The sequence below is a fragment of the Phaethon aethereus genome, assembly GCF_964289735.1.
Source record: "Phaethon aethereus genome assembly, chromosome: 14".
Lineage (NCBI taxonomy): Eukaryota > Metazoa > Chordata > Aves > Phaethontiformes > Phaethontidae > Phaethon > Phaethon aethereus.
Genome location: NC_138590.1, coordinates 21,036,506 through 21,061,577, shown reverse-complemented (window position 1 = coordinate 21,061,577; position 25,072 = coordinate 21,036,506). Strand labels below are relative to the sequence as shown.

The 25,072-nt window shown below is 38.0% G+C and overlaps 1 protein-coding gene across 1 annotated transcript; it reads right to left on the bottom strand.

The window, feature by feature from the left end:
• Window positions 1-2,068: 2,068 nt before the first annotated feature.
• Window positions 2,069-24,736, bottom strand: LOC309409764 (RNA-binding protein 27-like; the record flags this gene model as incomplete). Its single annotated transcript, XM_082005975.1, has 20 exons — window positions 2,069-2,155; window positions 2,796-2,906; window positions 5,408-5,599; window positions 5,705-5,809; window positions 6,225-6,389; window positions 6,498-6,572; window positions 7,107-7,229; window positions 8,125-8,253; window positions 8,374-8,637; window positions 9,753-9,906; window positions 10,198-10,345; window positions 12,193-12,342; window positions 14,391-14,597; window positions 15,799-16,032; window positions 16,609-16,863; window positions 17,719-17,912; window positions 18,464-18,555; window positions 20,950-21,074; window positions 21,918-22,036; window positions 24,678-24,736. 20 exons carry the CDS (start codon window positions 24,734-24,736, stop codon window positions 2,069-2,071), a joined length of 2,988 nt encoding a protein of 995 aa, XP_081862101.1.
• Between the last annotated feature and the right edge of the window lie 336 nt (window positions 24,737-25,072).

The window sequence follows — 25,072 nt, the reverse complement described above, 5'->3', positions numbered from 1 at the left end:
AAAAGGAATCCCATTCTATGTGTGTCAAAGGCTACTGCAATTTTTCTTACAGCTTCATTCATTCACTGTAATTTTAATTTTCCAAATACAAAAATACAACAATTCTTATTGAAATCTATACGCTGGTAGTTTTAGTACACAAAAAAGCAAAATATTTACAAAATTATACAGTTTAAGAAAAAACTCTGTACAAAAAAATATATAAATCCTTTTGTTCCCTCTACAATTTTTTAAACTGTCAGGACTCAAATATGTTTGCTGCAATGGATTTTTCAAAATATACACTGACTGAGCCACAGACATTAAAAAAAAATTAGAGATGATGGGAGGAAAGCAAGACATTCTTCTAAGTGTGTAGGATTGGTTTCCCCTCATTTCTTCATGTCTGTAATTTAGCCTCAGTATTAGCAGGAAAGTCCTGATTATAGAAAGGGACGAGGTTTCAATGTGAAGAGACAGAATACTGAAGACATATTCCCTTCAACTGACAAGGAAACAGAGAATTATACTGTTTTGATTTTTGATACACCACGGCAAAAGGATAACAACGTTAGGGGACCTGTTAACCCAAAGGCACGCTCAACTACATGTCACTAGCCAAGTTCAGAGCCATTGTGATTTATAGGTTTTGATGTATATTTTTCTTCACTCGGGAGCTTGCTGGGAAATACACTGGTAAGCTAATTATTCAAAAGAGGAGAGCATTTTTGCACCGACATTCTGTTTATTTTGTATAGAAATGTACATAAAATGTACTGAAAAGTGTACGGTACAAATGGACAGAGTCAAGGAAAATGCTTACTAGATAACACGTTCATGAGCCGCAAGAGCCGTGTAACAGTTAAGATACATGGCTCAAGTATCTGAACTTGTTATCCTAATTTCTAGCATAATACACACCATTTCTGGGGGGTGTGTGTGTTTTTAGAACGGTACAACAATAAGGCAACTGAGAATGTAATGGTGTTCATCTTAAATGTGTCTGAACAAAACTATACTTGGAGATAAATTAATAACCTTCCAAAACCAGCTCTGAACACTCCTCTGAAGACTCAGCACTTAAAGCACGGGTTTAACGCCAGTCTTTGAGCAGGACACTGACATTCTGTTGGCTAAAAAGCATTTTGCTCTGAGCGCTTCCTGGATTTGGTTTGAACATAAACAAACAGTTGGTAACAGGGAGAGGAGGAAGAATTGCTACTGGCTGGTAGGCAGTTGCCAGTTTAGTTGTTTTTCTTTTTTAGGAAGTATGAAACTCATTACATTCATGCTCACAAATACTGAAATGCAGTAAACAAACAGTCTAACTTAAACTTGAACCTCATACTGAAACTACAGAAGAAAATCAACAGTGAGTGAAAATTCACTCAAGTATGTGTCATTGATGATGTTTTCTGTGAAGCAGAATTTGAAGAAACAGAGAGAACTGGACAATATTATAATAATACCCTGTCAAATTGCTTCTTCCATCTCCTCTCACAAAAAGCAGAACACAAAAACTGTGTGGCTTTCAAACATATTGAAATAAAGGATTTATGAATCTAGCCACATAATAATTCCTACAATAAGTGATTCCATATGAAATAAAATGCTACCCTTTTTCAATTAGCAAATGAGGCAATTTTTTTCTTTCATAACATTTAATGAAAGTTTGCATCTTTCACCTAACCCCATAATATTGCTAAATAAAACCTGTAGTATCTTTTCAATAATAAACTAACAAATCAATCACATTATAAAAAAAACAAACCAAGGTAATACAGGTGACACAAAGAGGACAAGAAAATACTAATTTGCGCCCCCCCCCCCCCCCTTAATCCTTCTTAAATAGAAAAAAATCACCACCCTGGTGAGCTTGATAATTATGTAAAAAGTTACTGGGCCTTTGGCTAGCTTAGTATCACAGCTCTATGTCCGAAATGTTTTTATAACAAACTTTTCTCACTTTAGATCTTGTGGTTTGAAAAGAAAGTAAAGCTTTTTTTGGCTCATCAACTTCCTTAAATAAATGTTTAAAAGATGTAGCTTGAACTATATTCCTAAAATTACACATTTCCAACATCAAGTTTCATCTTCTCCAAGAACGGGATTCATCCTCATCTTCGTCATCATCATCATCATCTTCGTGCAAAAATAAATCTGAGGTTTCAGTCTCCTAGATGAAGAAAAAACGTACTTTTAAACAAAGAAGTTCCATGCTGTATCCTAGGAAACATGTCACACAACATACATCACTTGTACTTTGTATCAGGTTCTTGTTTACAGTATGTTGCACTGAAACGCACACACTTACATTCAACAAGTTTTACGGAAAGAACAGTAGCGCCTCACACATCAAGAAAGGAAAGGAAATTCAAACTTCAAAGCAAGCAGGAATAAACAACAAATAAACAATTTAACAGAAGCAACAGGTTTCTGTTAAATGCCTAGACAGAAAAACCTTTAAAAGCTTAATGTGTTCATAGTTACAGGCAAGAACATATATAACTTATCCTACAGTGGAGCATTAATACTGTGAAGTGAGAAGATTAGCAGCCTGCACATAGAGAATGTGAGGTTTATTTTCACAGTTGACAAATCAACACCCCATCCAGAACGCATGTATTTTTTTTTTCTCCTTTTCCCTTTTTTAAAATGTGGGAAATGTTATCTGACTATTCAAAAACATTTAAGTTTCTAGTTTGCAAAAACATATTTTATGAAATTTCTTCAGTAAACAGAAAACCGTATCCCAAAAGAGCTCTTAGCTATTCGATTCCTAAAGGAGTGGTTAGGTTATTAACATGTTTTCATACCTCTTCCTTAGATTCCTCTTCCTCGATTTCTGCGGACACAGAAGGTACCTTAGGTTTGTACCATGATATCTGTAGCCTTCGGTCTTTGAACCGGGATCCTTGGTTAGCAGCCTAGATTGTATTTTAAATGAACATATTTTCAAAAAGAGGGTGAAGTAAGGAATTTTTAACACTGCTGACAATGAGCTAGACCCAGTGAACATTATGCAGATGCACATTTGAAGATCTCAAACATACAAGCCACAATCATCCACTACAGTCTAAGAGCAACTTCACTCAAACCTGAACCTGCTAAATAATGCTCATCTACCAGCAATCAGAAAAGGCTAACAGAGCTCTGAATTTATCCTGACATTGAACCTTTATCAGCAACAGACCTATGTTGCGATTAAGGTAAACAGGAGGTATTTCTCCTTTTAGTGACACTATATGCAGTAGCAACAAATACCCACACTATCTAGTTCAAACTAGTGGGATCAAAGCCTGCTAAATTTAAATTACAAAGGCAGGCACAAGCAGTTAAAAATTTTTATTTTAGAACCGTGGAAAAAATATATCCATTATTCTACTTACATTCTCAGCTTCTGAGCGAGATTTAAAAGTTAGAACAACACTTAATGGAGAATCCTCTTCTTGAAGGTCTTCGATATCTCCAAATTTCTATGAGAGAAAAATCGATTAGGAACAGTAGTAATATTCTCCTCCAAAAACATAATTGTCATGTGCTACAATTGCCGTGAAGTGTATTCAGTACTGAAGTGTGACTGAAGCCTTTTTTTTTGGACAGAAAGTGAGAACCAGAAAAATCTCAGCTGCATCATCCAGCAATATTGCAGCACTTGCACCTGCATTTTTGGGCAAAAGCTCAGATTTATTGTTATTCTAACAAGTGGAGCTTAGTTTTGCAGGAGGAAATGAAGTGTACGAATTTAAAGCTCAGAAGTGAGTTCTTTGAATTAACTATTTTCCTTATTCTCTTCTGCCCTTCATTGTTGTTCTTTAGACCTGTTAAGCAAGTCCTTTAGAGCTCATTAATTTGGAAAAGAGATTTCAGTAACAGGAATCAAACTTTGCTACAGAGCTGCTGAATATGTTCTATAAGTATACTACTGGGAGGAGGAAAAAAATATAATCTAGTATGGCTAGATTAACAAGTCGTCTGCATTTTTAGAATTTATATACTGCATAATGGTAGAAATTGGGATGACCACAGCAATGATAGTTAAACAGTAAAAAAAAAAACCCCAAACCCAACACAAACAAAAAAAGGATTTATGCATGGAGCAGCACAAAAGAAAATTGAAGTCAACTTCAGATTTAATATGAATAGCAGAAGAACAGTAGTTTAAAAGCCAGTAAAATAATAGCTTGAGTAACAGCACTAGTTGTTTGTAAAAACTTCTAGCAGCTAAGCATGGCCAAAACTTTCAAAAACATGAAGTCTCTCAGAAATAGAATTAAAGCAAAGATCTTTTTGAACAAGGCACTCTGGTCCCCTCTTAGGACTTTTCCCAGGGTTCATGGCACTGTTATGATACCATAAGCCAGGCTGTTTTTTTTGATCAAAACACACAACATTTTTCACTGAATTTACCTATCAAAGCAGTAATAGTGTCCTCTAATCTTCTGATGAGTAATGAGGCCAAAGCAGAGAGTAATCATTCCCCAAAGAGCATAGCTTACCCCACTGTATGAAGAACTGTGAAATTCTCTGTTCCCACTCAAACCAGAAACAAACAAGCTTTCAGATTACAAGTTCTCTCAAGAGCCCTTCTGTATCCAGCTCTAAAGGGTAGGATTCTACAAAATTAGTTTTCTGTATCAGTCACTTGCTTTGCAAACAGCAGCCAGAAACACCAAACTGACTTGATCAAGCTTAGATTTCATGCTGGATCTACTTATGGAGTATTGCATGATCTCTCTGAGAAGTTTACTAACTTTGCAAATGAAAACATTTAATTCTGGAAACAGTAACTGAGGGAAATGTAAAATCAGTTTGTCCTTTATTAACTTAGTTATGATGCTAACACATCCGGTAACTTAGATTGCAAAATAGCAAGCTACTTGCTCTGCCAGGAGTTCGTAGACAAATTTAACTGCTTTGAAACTGATGTCCTGTTTAGCAACACAGTGCTTTGCTTCTTGAGGTAGAGAGAAACAACATAAATGGTATGAATTGCTAATCTGAAAAGTAATTTGTAAACAGAGAGGCTGATTGGTGTTTTTCAGCCTTCTAATGTCTGTTTTATAATTTAATGCAGAATTAATAGAAGTAAGCTATTTAGATTTGCCCATTAAAAGAATGCATTGGGCAGCTACTGTAATGCAACTATAAAAGACATCACATTTACACCCTTGATAACTCTTGAAACTGTTTGCTTATCCATAGCCTGTTCCACGAATTCAGGATGAAGTCTTTGATTCGTTTACACTAACAAAGACTTGCATCTTCAAGAATTTGAAAAAGAAAGTTATTTACATAGTTCTTAGCATGTCTGTCTTTGCAAATAAGCATACATCCAGGCTACTGGTTACCTACTTATCTCAGATTTATAGTTCCATCACAGTTCTCTTCAGAGTTTTCTTTTTTTTTAATGTGACCTCATACTTACAGAGAAGTGCTGTAACAATTCATCTTTTTCCTCTTCAACGAAGCCGCCAACTGTCAGTGCTTTGGGACGATGATCCACCACCATATGATTCAACATGCCCCTTCCTCTGCCACCACGACCCCGTCCTCGACCTCTTCCTTGGGCTGGCACTGTCTTTCCTCGACCAACAGGCAAAATGCCTAAACGGGCAGCCTGTTTAAAGGAGGCAAATAATGTACAACGCCATCCTCAGTTTGAAAGGATTAAAACATTTATATATCATAAATATATTAAAAGCATTGATCCAGACAAACTCACCTCTACTTGTAATTGATTTAGTTTTTTTCGCAGTTCAGTTGTGTCTTCTCCAGATGATAGTCTCTTATGAAAGTCCAGCTCTGCATCTAAAAGTTCCTTTTGTGCCTTAGAGAAAAAGGTGCAGAGAGAGAAAATGGAAGGGAAAAGCAGAACTGTAATGCATGCTTTTAATGTTTTATTCCACTTCTTCAGCAATACGTTTATGTAGATGATGTAGACAGATCAGTACACAATACCCATACTTCCCTCTAAACTCAGTTTGTTTTAATTGCCTCCGTGCCCCTCCCCCAACCCATTTTTTGAGGGACCCAGAATTCTCCACTTCAGAATTGGAATGAGCTCCATGCAAAACTAGGTCATCCAAGTTCCTTAAATCCATAGCTTGCTTGTCCATGGTTATCACTCTCAAATTCAAAATAGTGGTTGGAAGTGCTTTGATCTAATGCTGCTGCATTTTTAGGACATAGTATTAGAAATAGTTGCAGAAGACAGGCAGGTAAGTAACTTGCGCAATAAATACCTCTGTCTTGGACTTTAATTTTGATGGTGTAGAGGTTGTAGATGAAGTTTTTAGTTCATCCTTTAACTGAGATATTTTTCCTGCTAGTTCTTTTAAGGTCTTCATTATTTCTGCTCTCTCTTCTGGTTTCATGGCCTTATTTTTCTCCAGCTTGGTTATCAACATCTATGTATTATCAAAGAGCAGGAATGTAAAATTCCAGAAAAAACAACACTGGACAGACAGGCATCTTCAGAATCAGAATGTATTCACTAGAGGACATTCTTCACTTACCTTCTGGCATTCTATTTGTTTTTCTAACATCTCCTGCTTCTTTTTCCTCATATCTTGTTGGAGTTTCATTGCCTCCTATATTAGAAGGAAATTCTTTCAATCAGTAAAATAGCATTGTACATACTCATATATATCATATAGCTTCTTCAAGCTATAGAAGTGAAGGCCATAATGAAAACTACTAGCCTGCAAAACGCACAAGTATAAAGTGTATATTCCATATCTGATCCAGAAAAAAAAAAGTAAAAAGTTACTAGCTTCCTGCTGTGAAATACTCTACTAAATTTTTGCCCCTTCAGACACCTCTTAAGAAACATATCCTTCATTGTCTCATACCTGCAGAGGTTAAAATCAGAGAAATGCCTCAAGAAAACCCAGAAAACCCACACACGACCAAGTGTGTCAAGTAAGACACCCCAAAAGGAACACTCCCTCACCCATGATTAACCTCAACATGCATTTGCAAGATAGTCCGGCAATGATGACAAAAACTACACTTGTGTAGAAAGCTATACAGCAATATTTGAGGTTTAAAGTTGCCTATCAAACCTGTCTTTATAAAGTACTTCTATCGCTATACTGTCAGTCAGCCAATGAATAGTAAAGTACCTGTTTTTTTTTAAGGGCTTCTTGTACATCGTGAGGTTTGGATCCTGCACCAGGCTTCATAGATGTCTTTAAATTTGAAGAACTGTAAACCATTTTTGAGTGGCTTGTAGAAGTAGGAAATGTCTGATACAGTAAAACACATGAACAAAAATATGTAATAGCTTAAAACAAATGTGATATACCATCAATGAATTTCAGAGGAATGTATTCTGTGAAACATGAACACAAACTTCCTGATTTGTGCAAGGAGACAAAAAGACCAAGGCAATTAAAACGCATGCATAAAGGCATTGGTGTAACAGTCAACTTGTTTGCAAGCAATGAGCTTAAAAACTTCTTAAAAGGATTTCTGCAAAAGGTATTTTCTTTCCTTTTTAATCCAAAACCTCCTCTGTATCCTGATAGCCACTAGGAAGACCACTGAAGCTGATCTTCTGCATTTGCATAATATTCAGCTTTGCAAGTCTAACATCACATTTTTTGATCAAATAAGACAGCAAGTCACCTGCATACTGCCTTTCTTAAAATGACTTCTCTGTGGCCAAGAACATATGCTGCACTATGATATCAGTGTGAATTAACTGTACCAGCTTGAACTCTATGCCGAAGTATTCTGTAAGCTTCTAGCACTACCGTTAAAAAGCATGGCATAAGGTCAAAAATCACTGGGAAAGCAATTAGACTTGCCAACAAAAAGCTGACATCACATACAGGCTTGTCAAATTTCTTTACTATAAAGCACTGTCAAAAATATTTTATGCTACTTAAAAATACTGATACTTTGTTTCTGAAGTCATTGTCATTTTATACAAACGGCTAACGAAACTAGGAAGAAGTCACTGACTTCCTTTTTGCCCTCTGGGTAAAACACGTTAAGATATGGGTTGCATAGAACATTGGTGAAAAGAAACAAAACCAACTGGGAACAATTCACAAGTTCTATTTGCTAGTTCCTTCTCAGCTAACACGTCAAAGCTTTAACTGAAAGTATGAAGATGGTCAGCCTTCATAAACATACCTGAGAATCCTCTGCCACAGCCCCAGACTGGCTTAAGTCAGGCTGATTTCCACCTGCTGCTCCAAGGCGACGTTTCACTGGGACTTTATTAAGGACATAGGCACCAGATGCCAGTGGTTTATTCATCACCTGTTTATCAATGGATATTAAAAAATGAAAGATTATATACTCTGCTTTTTTGAAGTAGCAGTCATTTAAGAACACTGATAACCTCCACCGCTCAATCACTAGTTTACGACAGCACAATACCTTTGACAGGCTGCTATGCATTGTTACAGCTGGAGTCGCGGTCAGGGCTTGCTGCTGAAGGTGAAGCTGGTGATGAAGAGACTGTGGGGGTGTCTGCTGCTGCTGTTGCTGTAGCAATGGGGGCTGCTGCTCACTTTCTCTGTGCCACAGTACCCTTATAAACCGATTGTTCAGCACTGCTTCTGTGCTGGAAATTGCCTTCCTAGCCTCGTCATTAGTTAAGTACTGGATTAGAGCAGCTTCGGGATCGTTCTGGAAAGCAACCTAAATCAAAAGTTCATTAGAATGCATTATTTCTCAAGGAAGAAAATGATCTCAACCAGCAGCAAACCAACGTACAAATAATCTGCAATAATGAGTGGGATATTATTAACTGTTCAAAATACAGGTAAAACTTTCTAGGCAATTAAAGCCAAGGACCTTCTGGCAAATATTGCATGTACTTGCAGCAAAGCCTATATACAGAAAAGTAAAATAAAATTAAAAAGAGACTCTTCCACCAAATAGCATCATATATTCAGAGCACTGTGAACTGCCACTGGAGTATGACTGAAGAGACCCTAGTGCTGACTCAAAAGCTCTTTATTCCAACCTCCTGAAAGAAGACTGCTGTCCGAGGATGTACAATGCAAAAGGTTCACCACATTCTCAAAGCATCATCTAACAGTCTTGAGTAAGACAATTTATCTCTAAAAATTAATCACAGGAATAAAAATATATCTTGGACTTTCTAGTATAATGATTGAGATAGCATGTTTTAAATGCATTATTTCATTATCAAGGTGCAGAAAGCACCACAGTATCTTTGGGGCTAAGACATAAAATTATCAACTCAAGAAATACAGAGGCTTCCCAGGTATCTGTCCTATTTAGACCTAGAAAAATAAATGGAAAATAAATGCTATTTTAAACATGTAACTACCTGTGTTTTGCTTACATACTGCTTTTCCCCTTCCTACAGTGCAAGGAACACCACTGAACTAGTGCCAATTCTAGGATGCAAAGTGGTAATAAACTGATGCATACAGAGACTCTCCTGTAGCATCTTTGTCAAAATCCTGGCTACGAAATACTGTAGGACTATCACACAAGACAGAAATTGCTGGAAGATCTCTTTCAAAAATTATACACAAGTTAAACCTGCAAGTCTTTCAAATTTAATAAGACCTCATGAAGGCAGAAGCCAACATACTTTTACAGAATTAAGATAATAATATAGAGTAGACAAAAAAAAGGTTTCTTTGCATTTGATTACCTACTCTCCCAGTTATCATCCATTAAGATTTTTCAAGGAATGCAGTTCAGCTGCAATATTCAAGAAGGCTTCAGGGAAAATAAAATACCCATATACAGGCATAAAACTGAACTTTTATTTTTACCTGAATGTTTACAATAGTTCCAAATTTGCTGAAATGTTCGTTGAGCTGTGTAATATTGTTCAATTCTGGTGGAATTTTTCGAACTTCTAATTTTGTATTAGTATATTGATTCTTTTTCAAAAATCCTGGCTTATTCTGGTTGTTACTTGCTTGCCTAGAAAAAAATGAGAACAAGATAGTAATTTACATAAGCATACACATACTTAAGTAAGGCAGAAAATGTTAACACACATTTAACTTTTATTTTTCTCATGAAGAGTATACACTCTAGACATTAACAAAAAAGACCTCCTCCCACCACCAAATATCCGGTCTCTGTATTATGTCGACACAGATTTTCTGACCCCACCAGCTCAAATTACAGGGACTAGTGAATAGCAATGTTCACAGCATTGATAGCAATAAAGTGCATTCCAATTAGTGAACTGCAGTTGACAATTCTTACTTTCCCAGCCACGGTTTCTTTATTGGTAGGCATTCCATGCTACTTGGAGATCGTTTCCTGCTGTCTGGTTCAAGGACAACTCTAGTTACATTGCTGCTGTTATTTGTAATGGGAATGGGAGGTTCAGTCTGTATGATAATATTGGCAGCTGGAGGAAAGGAAAAAGGTTATTCACCTCTTATCAACAGAGATATCAGAAAAGCTTTCATTTAAACAGCAAAATAGTGTTGAGTTTAAAAACATAAAAATTAGGAAGACTTTATCAAGTTGGTCAGTTTTGTTTATGAAGTTATCTCAGAAATCACTTGCTAGCTTAACTAAACAATTTGAGGAAAACAAACATTTAGTCCAGCCAGTAGGGATGAGATTTTCACCTTTAAGATTAGTAGTAGCTTGCAGAAACAAAGCTAAAACTCCATCTTTCAGGTACTGAAAATTCAGATTCTGCAGGAAGGGGCAGGGCGGGGGGAGGAACAAGGCTAGGTTCCCAGACTTCAGGTTAGAGTTCTGCAATGTGTCATGGGCTGAATAAACAATGAACTTCCCCTGTATTAACCCTTGACAGTGAAAAAGCAACCAAGAATCCATTCCTCCCACTGCTATCCCCCTTGTCATCCCTCTATCCAGTTTTCAGCAATAAACTGTTAATTGAGCACAACCATGGCATGAAATTATACTCTCAGAGACATTAGATTTAAAGTTTGAAGAAACTTCTACAAACACAAAGCTAAAGCACTAGATCACAGTTTGCCAAGTATTTATTTAAAACCTTTTCAAGATTATTCTATTGCTGTTAGTCTCCTGTGTATGCCAAATATTCAACTCCTAAAAAGAAGTCTGAGTCATAAGTCAATTTTCTATGGCTTTTATATATGCCAGAGCTCTGCTGATTACACTGGTGAGAACAAAGACTGGGCATTTTTGGCGATACTTTTAATCTTACTTTGGAGGATCATTTTAGAGTAAACCTTTCACACACAAGACAAAGACAGTAAAACAAGTGGCCTGAAGCATCACTGCCAAACATTCACCCACGCCTTACAACTGGAACGGGTTCTCAGAGAGAATCTGAGGGCCAGCAATAAAGCCCCAACCCTGCCTTTATGATGTTCATTAAGATGAAAACAGCTACAGCAATTTCTGCAATAATATTTAACCATATTCTTTACAGGATGAGTCACTGGAAGGAAATACTGAAAAATCTTTCTTATCTACCGAATAAGAAATGCTTAAGTATAACAGTAAATACTAAAATTTACCATCTTTCTTTTAAGGATCAGGGCGGTGAAAGCAGGAGGGAAAAAGAAAGTTATGCTAACAGAACAAAAATTTCTCTAAAGAGCCTTCACTTGTTCTCTCCCCTAAAAGATACTCTGTACATGTCACCACTAAGAGACTACATCTACGTCCGTCCAGTTAAGGATTCAGAATTACTTAAATGCAGACTGGTATTTCCACGGGCTAGGAGAATCAGAATGCTACCTGCAGTGTTCACTTCAGAGAGAACATCTGGCCGACAGAGTCAGACCATCAAGTACAAAACCATGCCACGATAGTTCCCCTCTTCACTACCATCACAACAGCCAAGGCAAGTATCGTAGATCATCACCTCTGTGCCCCAGGTCCTAAACATACCCTTGGCAAACCAAAAGCAGTCTCCAGACTGTACTGCTTAGTGCCATCTTTGTGCACCATTTTTCTTTCTAGAAGCATCCAGCACCCAAAAAGTGCCTTCACAGGCTAAGGAGGAATAAAAACCCACAACCAAACAAAAAACCCTTGTAACATTCCCACGTGGTTATTTTTAATCAAAAAGCCTGCTTTGACTTTAATATGGTCATATTAGCATTTTAAAAAAGGTAGAGATGTCTGCAAATTGCTCTGAAATACTAGATCAGTAAGAAAAAACTATTGCTTTCAGCCTGAAAAAGGGGAAAATAAGTGTTGACGGTCTTGGACAAAAATAGCAACAGCATGACTAGAAACCCTTCCTACCTCTTGGATTTGTATCCATCTCCCCAGATGTTAGGCCAATTAGATTTGGACGCTGCGTTTGTGCTCTTGTAAAGAACTGTCGATACTGAGATCTACCAGCACTGGTAATACTAGGAGCTTCAGGGTTATAGCCATCTGGCTCATATGTATCTATAAAAAAAGGAGAGAAATGAAAGAATTTTTCAAATGAGTTTAAGACTCAGGGTTAATTTTCCTTTAAGGAAATGCATGGATGTCCAAGAATCAGAAGTTGTTTTGGATGAAGAGAAGACAGAAAAGAGGTCGTACAGCCAATGTGTGTAGCCACTTAAAACCCTCCACTGAACTTTATGCCTAAGTCTATTTGGGCATATTCTCCTTTGTCTTTTAATCTGATTGTTACTGTTTGTCAAAAGCACATAGGTCACAGTAATTGAGTATTGCTGGTGAGCTGCCTGAAAAAGGAACGAGCTGTCTGTATGACAACCTTCACAATGTCTGACAGTGTTTCAAGGGGAGCAACAAAATGTTTAGTTTGAGCATGTATTCTGTAGGGCCTAAGATGCGAAGAGATTTTCTGTCTATGTTGATGAACAGTCTAGTTTACTTCAGAAAAGGATTTTTGGGGAAGAACCTACTTAAATGATTCCAGTCAAAGAAAGATGAGAAATCATAGGTAATTTGACCATGAGATAATTTGACCAATACTTACCTATTAATTCTCTTAATTTATGTAAGAGTGAGATCAGCTGCCTAGCTCCAGTAGGGTGCTAATGATTATTTTAACTAAAAGGGGTAACCATGAGAACCCAAAATGACAGAATTGACTCATATTGTTCCTCCAGCCCATGGTCCAAATCAAGGATAATGCATTTTTCCAACCATAAAAAGGAAAAGCTATACAAGAACTAGAATGAATAAAGTCTATGAAAAGCCTCCACAGAAACACAGTACATCCTGGAACAGAAATGAATGCCTACATAAGGGGAGTTCAAAGACGATGCGCTCCAAGTTTCAGCTCCTTATTCCACAGCAACAATGAAGACTCTACAATTTAAAACAAATGCCCAGAATTTCAATACTGATGTTTTACGGTTTAGTTTCAGACTCTGCCAAGAACTTTCATTAACCTTGCACGAGCTGAACCAGAAGTTCCTCCTCCATTATTTGGCATACGATTGACTGCAAGAGGGCAACCAGCAGTTGTTACCATAAGAATCCAAGAATAGGACATGAGAGTGTCCACAGATGTTCTCAAGAACAGAATTATGTAATGCAACTGAAGTCAGTGATGCCCTGCGAGCTAAGACAGACAGAATCACCCATTAGAAGAAGCGCTGAAGCTGAAAGAATCAAATGGTAACATGTAAATGCCTGACAGGATTTGGAGATAATTGAACAGATAATCTAACAAGATATGCAAGTGACTGAAGTTCTGAAAAGCATGAAAGTCACAAAGGAAATGACATGGATCATGAATTAGAGCCCTCCTTTGAATAAAATTCAGAATAATTATGTCAAACAAACCCAGACGGGAATATTATAAAACACTGAGATTTAGTTATATTATTTTGCTCATGTAAATCATGGAAATGCTATTACTCCTTTCATTATCAAGGAAATATAAGCTTTGTTGGATTTAAATCAAGCAATCTAGGACTCTCTACGTATTTTTACTATTTCCCCTCATAAAAAAACACTTTTAATAACTTAAGCGCTGTTAAGGAAGATGGACATGCCCATTGAAAGCCATCCATTTTTAAGTTAGAAAGCTAGAACTAAGTCAATTCTGGGAAAAAAAGATAGAAAGTACTAATGCAAATGAAGACTGTAGAGACTATTGTGATACACAGCTGGAAAAAAAACCCAAACAAACCACCAAACTCTCTCCTCTGTAGTAGCCAAAACCAGATAGGAAAAAAGACCAAGTTAAACAGTAATTACAGGTTTGCAGATCCATCTTTTGCCTGCTACTGTTCTACCAGACAGCTTGAAGATGAAGGGATCCCTTTCTTATGCAACTATCTTACTGCTTTGAGCATGTGAAACCTAAACGAAGCTCTCCACAAATGATGTTTCCTCAGACAGTGACAGAACACTACTGCTATTTCACACAGTAACAGCAGATGATGGACGGACCACAAGGAAAGCCATCAGACTTCTTTTTAGATTTGTATGTACCGGAGGAAGACAGAGGTAATACTTTCTAATCACACATCAATAGAGGAATTTTAAAATATATATCTCAAGCAGATTTAAAAAAAAAAAAAAAAAAAAAAGTATTTGCTTACGTTCTGATACTGTATACAGTAGGTTCTGGGGTAATGGAGGAGGTAGCCTTGCTCCTACAGGTGCAAGACTGGGCACTGCACTTGTCCCAGGCTGGTCACGATTATTTATCAAACTTGACTGTGTTAAAGGTGGTCCTACAATGACACCATAGAATACATCACTAAGACTTGTAACTCCACAGATAAATGTGCAAACAATTCAATGGAATTTGTTTGTGCCTGGCTTTGAGCAAGGTCAAGATTGTAAATATTTACAATCTCACTGCAGTAAAAGTAAATTGAGATGCCCTGTTCAGGTAAGTTACTTTGATTCCAACACCTTTTCTCTTTTCCAGAAAGGGCAAAGCTTTAAATAAACAAACAAAAAAGAAGTGTCTTTTCTTCCCCAGAGGTTTTGTTAGAGCTTGCATTAACTAAAGCAGCTCTGCCATGGAGAATCAAGGATTGCTCAGCTCAGAGCAAGAGATCGTATCAGCAACATTTAGATTACAGTTCTAAAACAAGAACTAGAGGGCAAAAGGCATTCACAGACAAGGAATTTATCTAGATATTTTTGCTTTGTTTGCACCATATATGATACATACATGCCTAGTTACTATGTGCCCAAAAAAAGGACAATGAGTTACACTACACTACACAACCTACTAAGACGACCATCGGAAAGCACTGTCAGTTCACTCAGTAGCAAGCCAGTTCCACCCACTAAAAGGCTCATGCAAAGTTTAGGGTTAATTCTATATAAAATTATTTCTCATCCCATAGCTGCTGCTATTTGATACAACTATCACAGCATGTATTGTGTTATTGGAATAGAGTACTGAAACAGAGTAACCACGTATCTAATATTCTATTTCTTCATAGAATTTACATTGTATTAAGGTAACAAAAAAGGCTGAACACCTCAAAGATTACCTCTGAGCTAAAATAGATCTTAGATGTATCAATGATGTATTGCTTTTTAATAGCAGATAATATAGCACAAACACAGAAATTTATTAGAACTTTTAGGAGATTAAATCTAAACATTTTTTGCATTAGGGGAAAAAAAAGCTAGTAATCCAATAGTCAGTGATCAACCCAAACACCACCAAGGTTTTGAGATAATCTGAAAGACACCCCCCTTCACTTCCCTGCCGAATTTATCTAGTTTAATTTGGAGTGCTAGGAACATCAGATTTTACAAGCTGATTTTTCAGAACTATTTTGGCAATATTTTGAATAGCACATGGCTAGCAAAGAAACTTGAACTGATTACTTCGAATACACATAGAACTTCCAGAAAGAGCCACCACTTTAACTCATTGACAAAGAAACACAGAACAATGTTTTGACTTACTTGGTACGGGAAGGACAACAGGAGGTGGTGCCTGTGGATGAGCTTGTGCAACTGGCAACCTCATGTTACGAGCTGGACCTGGCAAAGGGGGCAGAAGCATACCAGGAGGAGGAGGAATTCCCGGAGGTGGTGGAGGAAAAGGAATCATACTTGGCAAGGAAACTTCATCTACTACTAAAGGATCATTTCCATGATCAAACTGGCAAAGATCACCAAGTACGCAAAATCCTCGCTCTGCAAAACAGGACATTTAATAATCTTTTTAGAAAAAAAAATTGTCAGTGATTTGTAGCACTTCAGTTTTTGCTGGAATTTCTTACTAAAGAAAACATGCAATCACTAATCCAGCATTACATTATCAGATGAGGTTTCAAAATAAATCAAATTAGAATAATCTCCCATAAAAGCATACAAACATACATGCACCCATCATAAAAGCTGTGGAAAAAAGAAGTCAGAAGTACTAGTTTTATACTAAACAACTACGGAAGTACTGTTTTATAGTAAACACATATACTGCAATCTTTATCAGAACTGCCAGTCATTGAAATATTTGCCAAGCATATACAGAGTTGTGAACAAACTCCATATGTTCTTATCCAGCAACTATCAGATTTTAAGTAAACTGCTTCCAGTAAGACTAGTCATTTCCCCAGTAAAATACAGGTCATATATGCATCTTTTACATACAAGGTATACTCCACATGCTACTACATTTTGACTTGCTGCCTACATTTAGTGAATAGCTAAAAAAAGGGTCACAGAATAACTGAAACAAGGTATGAAACTGGAAACTAAGAAACAGTTTACCATCATAATCTCGACATCTTCTTTTAGGAGGAGGGTTTCTGCCAAATGAACTGGGATTGCTATGATTGTTATAGTAATTCGACCAGCTCTCTGTTGTGTTTTCAAGATGGTGTGCAGGTGCAATTACAGTAACAGCACTGGGAATAGATTGTGCAGAGGAATACTGTTCAGTAGATTTACTGGGAGACACGGAAACTGGATTATATGAGCCTTCATCATTTCTTTCATTCTTGAATTTTGATCTCTCTCGGTGCTCTGTTTAAAAAAAATAAAATAATAAAAGTTATGTAAAGTCTTCAAGCTTCGTTCTGTATATCAGAGCCTTGAGAAAAAGATAATACACAACCGTATAAAAATGTCCTTAAATATTCAGTATTCTGCATGGTAAACTGTTCTTAAAGGACCTTAGTCTTACCAATGAAATAAGAACTAAATATAACGCAAACAGGGTTTTTACTTCAGTAATCTAAGTGTTTTATTTGCAAAATGCACCTTCATTCCTTTACTCCGTATTCCACTCTGGATTACAGCTTTCTCTTTAAAAGTAGAAAGGGCGGGGGGGGGAAGAGGAGGGGAAGCCTGAAACAACAAACTTACCCCCCACCCTTAACTAATGTGGTCTCAATGTGCATTGAAATCTGTTGCAATCTCTGCCTCTTGTTTTTCCAACAGATCTGAGTTAACCCTAAAAGAACAATGGATCACATAATAACCACCTTCAATTACAAAGAAATAGTCTCTAAAAAATACACAGTAACAAAGTGAAAAAGAGGGTAACACTATTTTGCAAAAAGATTTTTTTGGGGAAAAAAAAAGAAAGAAAAGAAATCGACAGCTTTGTCAACACATGCAGCACAAAGTATCAGCTACCGATATCCACTGGTATACACCTGTGGATAAATTAAGGTGTTAGCAAAGAAGAAAACAATCCCCTTAATTGTTCTACTCTGAAGAACAGCACCCTAATTAATCATTTCAGAACACAAAGCTCTCAAAATTTGTTCCAGCTACTCAAGGACATCTACAGCCTTCTAGACCATACAGTATGTAGGGGTCACCACACATCACTGACATTAGACGTTCTCCTAAAGCAGCACCTTGGATACTCACCAGCACTTCTGTTTGTATCACGGTCTTTGCTTCTACCCCTGCTGCGGCTACGACTTCGACTTAACCCTCTGCTTTTACTACGACTTTTACTCCTGCCACGTCGCCAGCCAGATTTCTCTCTGTACAAGTCACTCCTGTCGTAGTATCTGTCATAGTCCCTCCACTTTCCATCATCTCTCTTTTTCTCTCTGGTTCTAGAAAAGATGTATGTAGACCATGAAAAGAGAGACCAAATCAAAAAACAAGCTTGCAAGAAGTTAAGATACTGTTCACCCTTCCCATCCAATTTGGGCAGCGAAACATTCGAGTCAGAATTTCCCAGATTACATAGCAAAGTACAGAATCTCAAAGTTGAATCACTAATTCATAGAAACCAGCAAGAGGAAGACTGAGGAGAATTGGAAAGGTGAAAAAGTTAGACGACCAAAACAGAATGTGTTTTAAAAGTGATGTTGTCACTTCCCCAACAATGCTTTTCATGTACCTAACATGGGAAAGAATTGAATTTATGACATTCCTAGGTATTAACATTTGAAAAATACTGTCCCTTTTTCAGAAAAGGCCAACTTCTAGTGAAGGCCTCTCATGCATGTGATCAGCATACAGATAATACATTGCAGACAGAGAAAAGTAGGGAGGAAATAACTATTTTTAGGAAAAATCACTACCTACAAGGTAAAAATCCACAGTTAACGATTGCTAGCAAATACAGAAGAATATATTAATACTTTGGTTCAAAACTAACCTTTGTTCACTGGAATCTGCACGGCTTCTCTGTGGACTGGAATACTTCTTTTTCCTGCCATCCCGCTCTTCTTCAACTGACTCTTGAAAATTCTGTTTAATAGACAACTACCAATCAAGAATGAGTATCAGTTTTTTTTAAATGAAGAAAATAAGACCAAGATTTAATTCAAGATACAGTTAGCACTGTGTATAAAAACAATATTTAAGTATTACTTGCACAGAATACTTCAGCACTGCAAGTGATAAAGCACTAGAGGTTGCTGGGCTTTTTGTTTCAAATCTTTAGGGTTTTTCTGCAGAGGAGATGCCCCAAAATAAAACTACTTTGATATTTTGTTTTTAAACAGGATTCATGAAAGACAAGTTCTCTATCCACTCTCTCTCGTTAGTAACAGTAAACAATTCTATACATGAGGTATTTTCTGAATCTCATAACTGGAACACAACTAAGGAGAGTTACTTCTCCAAGTAGATACATCACTAGCTTACACTTTGAAATAAATGCTTTATGGCAAAAGAAGTTCACATAGTTGAACTAGTCACATTTCTTTGCTGGCCTCCACAAAAGCAGTCGAAGAAGCCTGCCAGCTATACCATGACTGTAAACCACTCTGAATCCATTTTGTACTTTTGATGCCTTTGCTGCCATTTTACACTGCTTGGAAGTTACTGTAAATTTTGGTGTCAAAAGTTTACATGCAATAATATTTAAAGTATTTTTTTTCAATTAAAACAAAGCAAAAAGGCAGGCTTCCTGCATCCTTGTTTAGTATTATCTGAGGAGAATTGGCAGAAATATTCAAAACTTGGCCTGACAGGCTCTGGATAGCCTAACCTAAGGCCCTGCTTTCAACACAAGTTGTATCACATGGTATCTGTGGTCCCTTCCAACCTAAGCTTAGTTATGATTCGACACTTGTTTTGTGTCCTCCACTTGCAGGAATCACATAATACACTGACCTATATGACAAATCATCAAGACCTTATTGTTGTTGAAGTAACTAATTAATGTCCTGATCCTGTTGTCCCATAAAGCTGTCCTAGGTATCTTCTTTTGCCTTATCCCTGCCACACACTCCCAACCCCCAAAACCTCCCCTTTCCCCCCCACCAGAGCACTGGTTAACCCAACTGAAGGTAATTCTGAAACACTTTTTATAAATTATGACAGTACTTTGAGAATTGATCGGAAAACTGTTAAAGTGAGTATCTTGTATAGTTGCAAATTATGAAATAAATCCATCACCAAAGCTACTTCCATAAATTGTCATAATTATGGGTCTCACTGTCAGATAAAAAGAGGACATCAGAAAAGAGAGGAAAAAACTGAAGAACAACTTTAACTTAACTGATGAATCATGTTCTGTCAAATAAGAAGCTGCATTCCACAATATAATATAATACAGCTTTGTTTTGGTTGACTGACAGATTTCAATCTCCAATTATTTGTCACCTTCAGGACCATCAGACAGTTTTAACTCTAAAGACAGAAAAAATAACTCCAGCAAGGTCTTTTCTTCATGTTTTTTATGCTCACAGACAGAACCACAAATCTGAATACCCATTTAGAGTACTTGTCAGAAGAAAATGCTTCCCATGGTCCATTTATAATGACAGCAACAGTTTTTGCTCTTAACACTGCATGACATAAGCATCCCTGGAGGGGAAAGGACTAGAATTTTATATATAGTCTCTGAATTTATTTGCATCTTTCCTATAGTAATTAAAATGCATATTCAGCCTAAAGTATCTTTGCAAACTGCTATCAGAGCACACAGAAATAAAGAACATTTATTTCTATAGCAACTTTTTCTCCCACTCTCTCTTAAAGCTGGTACATTAGGATGCTGCAAACACAGAGAAGAGGTCTCTTCCCTCAGAAAATCACCAACTTAGATTTTATTTTTTTTCTTCTATCTTGGACAAGTGATAGCAGAAGATTAAACAATATACAAACAGATTTAGACAGCTATGGAAATCTTACTTTTTCTCAAAAACTTGATTGTTTTAGATTTTGTCAATAAAACTTAAAACCAAGATAAAAGAAACTGTTGGCAAATGAATGCTACCTCACTTTTTAAAAAGTAATCACCAATCAATATAGAGGTCACCGTATTTCATCAATTTCAAGTATTACAGAAGACATTTAAAATAATTTATATATTCCTCACAGAATATATGAAATTGGAAAAGGAGGTGTTTTGGAATGTTTTTGCTTCTTCCCCCTCTCAAACCAAATCATTGTCAGCTGGTATTGCCAGAGACATCCGAGTAGGATTTCTGAATACTGTCAATTTAGATCAAAGGTAGACTCTACAAAGGGATTTTAAAACGTTCTTGTCTGAACGTTTTTTTCTTCAGATGCACAGAGATTAAAGATCATTAGTCACAACAAAGTGGATTTTTCTTCCACATTTTGCCTCACGAATGTATGGGATGGCTTATTTGAAAGTTAGAGGCAGGCAGACAGAAAAAATAATGTTACCTCCTCCTTGACTTCTTCTTTTTCCTGACCTGCAGGCTTCGATTCCACTTTTGCGGGTTCAACAGAAGGAAGATAACTCTTTGTGTACAGACTTTCAAAAAGTTTATCTACAAAACCTGAAGTTTCTGAGGATATAGGACACAAGAAAATATTGTTACACATTGATTTAAGGGCACTGTTAGATTTACCAGAGAAGTCCCTGAAAAAAAGTCATCCTGGTGCACTGTTCACAGCAGCAGCAGCATCTTAAGATTATTAAACACTAGTTCCTTTCAAGGAGGTGGAATTACATTTGAGGAACTCGAGGTTGTTTATTTAAGACAAAGAAATTAATCAGGTATATCAGAGACAGAAAGAGAGACTTTTCCTTCGATCACATTTATAACTCTGAAATGTACTACGGGGCAAGTGTGATTGAAACTTATGATCGAGGAGTAAGCCCACAGTTATTCTATTAGCTACAGTTAGCAGCCTCTTTATGGCAATTTTTATGAGAGTAAATCATTCACAGAAGACTAATCATCAATTCCACATCAGATCACAAAAAATGCCCAATAACTTCCCCAGTGAGTGTCAGCATGTCAAGTGTTTAAAACTTTGAATTTGAACCAAATTGCTATGAGAAGCTCACCAGAAGCCTGAAAGATTAATACGGACCAGGTTTTCAAAAGTTGTCAAACATCTGTCAGAGAAACTTCTGGCAGCAAGACTGATACTTTAAAATGAAATTGCTAGCTTTTATTTCTGAGGATTTTCTCCCACCCACCACGAATAAGACCAAGCTACAAAACTTAACGTTATTATTTTTTTTTAATCACAAGATCTTTATTCCTTCACACTCTGTAAGAAATATTCAATGCATGGATAATAAGAAATATTTTGAAGGCAACAATCATCCATCATCCCTTCTCCTCCCCCACAATGAAATGAAAACCCCTGAACAGATAAAGTAGTGGAGAGCACACTACCTTTTTGCAGAAAAACATCCAGCTGATCAGCACAGAAAGCTTTCAGCTCTTTCTCTGGTTTGTCTTTCTTGACTAATGCCACAACATAGTTGGCTAAGGCTGAGGGATCTGCATCACATCTATTGAGAGAAAGAACCATTCTTGATTCTGCTGAAGCATGTCAAAAAACCGTGTTGGACAATCACTGTTACAGAAGAGCCACCGAAGAAAACCTGGCAACACACGTCAGATGCTTTTCTGACATCTAGCACCAACACAGCTGCACTGGGATGACTGAGACATCAAAAAAGTTTTTTTTTTTTTTTTTCAATTACAACACAATATTTTAGTTGCTGTATGACCAGCCCACACCTGACAATGTTCTCACTCTTTTGCTCCTTCCTGAGGTTTGCTTAGAAAAAAAATGACATTTCTTCCTTTTTACAGAAAGATCCAATTCTAGGGCAACTGAGCAGATGCCATTGTTTCTTAACTTTCCTTAAGCACAGCAACCACCATCAAGTATGACTCTACAAGAATAGCAGAGCAAGTACCAGGAAAGTCACTGCACAAATATTGTAAAGTTTTACAGTGTTTTTAAAGTATTAAAACATTATTACAATGAAAAGCAGTTCAGAAAGACATAGCACAAAAGCACATTTTAAATATACTCATAGATACATTCTGTACAGCTTAAGTTACTGTGCCTAACATACTGGGGTTTTCCTTCCCCAAGGACTATTTCCATGCCTACAAATTTTACAATAATTCTTTAACATTGGTAAAATGTCTAAAGGGGTGCAATTATTAACACAAATTCACTATCCACACTACATAAGCCCTCATCTAGCCTCATGATGGCCAAAGGTAGCCAACTTCGTGCAGCAATATTCTGCCACTAATCTTTAAATTGGATATTGCTTTCCTTTCCATTATTCAGCTACTAGAAAAACACTCAAAGTATGAACTAGATTAACAGTGTTAAATGATTAAGCAATAGCTCCTCATTTGCCTCTCTCAAAAGATGCAGATGCAAGCTATCAGATGTTAGGTAGGAACTTAAAACAGTTTAACAAAAAAAAAGTAATCTTTAAATTAAGGTTAACATTTAGAGAGGGGATTGTGTATCTTCCTAGAACATTAACTATGGAAATAGAAGGAAACAGTATAAAGTACGTAAACCTAAAAATAATCTCAAATAAAAAAAAAAAAAAATCCAAAAAACAAACAAACAAAACTCAAACACCCATGCAGATGATAACTGGTCAGAGAAAATAAAAATCCTCAATGAGCAGCCAATCAAGCAGCTCTACTCCAAATTATTTGCTCACTGTTTCCAACATCCGAAGAAAGCAGTGTTAAATGTAGCAATTAACAACAAAGAAACCACAAATTTACAGATTTTACAGTTCTTACACACACGCTCACAAAAAGAAGTAAACTGTATGTAATGTATTCAGTGCTAGTGCCCACATGCAACTGACTCTAAACCTTCAATTTAAAATAAAGATGATCCCTTACTTATAACCATTCCCTTTCCTTTCTCTCTATATTAGTTTCTCTTAGGTGTTACATTACATTATTCATTACAGGAGCATGTGTAAGGTATGTACGCTTCTGCGGGTTGACCATTTTCTATTTTCACTCCTGAATCCTTGACTGTCAGGACCCACTAGCAAATTCTATGATTCTCTGCCATGAACCTCATCTCCAACTCATACTCCTGAGTGCAGCTCAGGCACCAAAGGAATGCTGGACAGCATGACAGAAAGTGGATTGGAATTGTCAGTGAAAGCGTAAGAGCAAGAGCTATGCTCCAGTCTAGACAGAATTCCAGAAGGATTTGACCAAGTATCAGAGAGACTTGTTATCTTAAAAAAGAAAAAAGAAAAGTAATGAAGAATTTTCATAGGCCTGCTATTTAATGACTACAACTGAGTAGTTCCAAGGCCTATTTAAAATACAAAAAATAGAAAAATATATGTAGAAATATCACTTCACATTGTAAACATACATCCTGTAACTTCAAATGGGTCTTAGGTTTACTTTGTGGAAACTACAAGGTTAGTGAGTTACTGACAAGTTATCTTCCGTCAAAAGACCCTTGCTAGGGACGAAACCCCACCAACACCTAATCTCACAAGCAGTCAGCGTGCAAGGTGCTTTTCAGAAACGCAGTTTTTGTTACCAACACAAGACCCCTTGAAAAAATCATTTCCCACCACTCATAAAACCAGAAACAACCGACCCTCCCACATCCCTCCGCCAAGAGTTAATCAAAGTTCCAACACATCTCCAGCAGACATTCTTGGCTGTACGCTGAATCGTTCCAGCGACTCTTGTTAATTGGCTTGCAGCTCTGTTTTAAGGGCCGTGCTATGAAAGGACGTTACGCAGCTGGCGATGAAACTTTCACACCGCAGCGGAGCAGCCTGTGGTCGGGGCCCAGCGAGGCTGCTGGCCACCGGGCGAACCGCCCGCGCAGCTCCGGGCCGGGCCCTGTCTTCTCCCGGAGCCTGACGACACGGGGCTGCCCCGGGCTCGGGGCGCCGCAGCAGGGGCGTGTAAGGGCAGGGCCCGGCACCACACCGCCCGCATCCCGGCCCCGCACGCTGTCCCGCTCCCCGGCGCCCAGAGAAAGCGCTGCCTGCCCCAGCCTCCACGCTCTCCCCCTCCACGGATGCCCACGCCCCGGCGGGGAGCCTCCTCACCTCACGGCGGGGACCATCCCTGCCCCGCCGCCCCGCCGGCCGGAGCGGCCCTGCCCCCGCCCTCACTCACATCGGCTCCAGCAACTTGGCCAGCCAAGACTTGAGAGCGTCCACGTTCTCTATGATCATGGTGGCCCACTGCTCCGCTCGGCTCTGCTCTACACCGCCGCCGCCATCGCCGCCGCCCGGCCCGGCCCACTCCCCACAGCAGTTGCTCGCCCCAGCCCCTTCCCCGCGCCGAGGCCTAGTACAGGAACTAGCCGCCAGCCAGCAACGAAACCTGCTGGGCATAGCCGGGGCGGGATCAGGCCGCCGCTCACCAATCAGACAGCGGCGCTCGTAGCTGCGAGCCAATAGGAACCCCGAAGAACCTGTCCCGAAGGTCCAAGGAGAACTAGCAAACTAGGTCGAGCGAGCACATGAACCCCCCCCCCCCCCGGTGCGACATCTTTGGGGGTGCTCTTA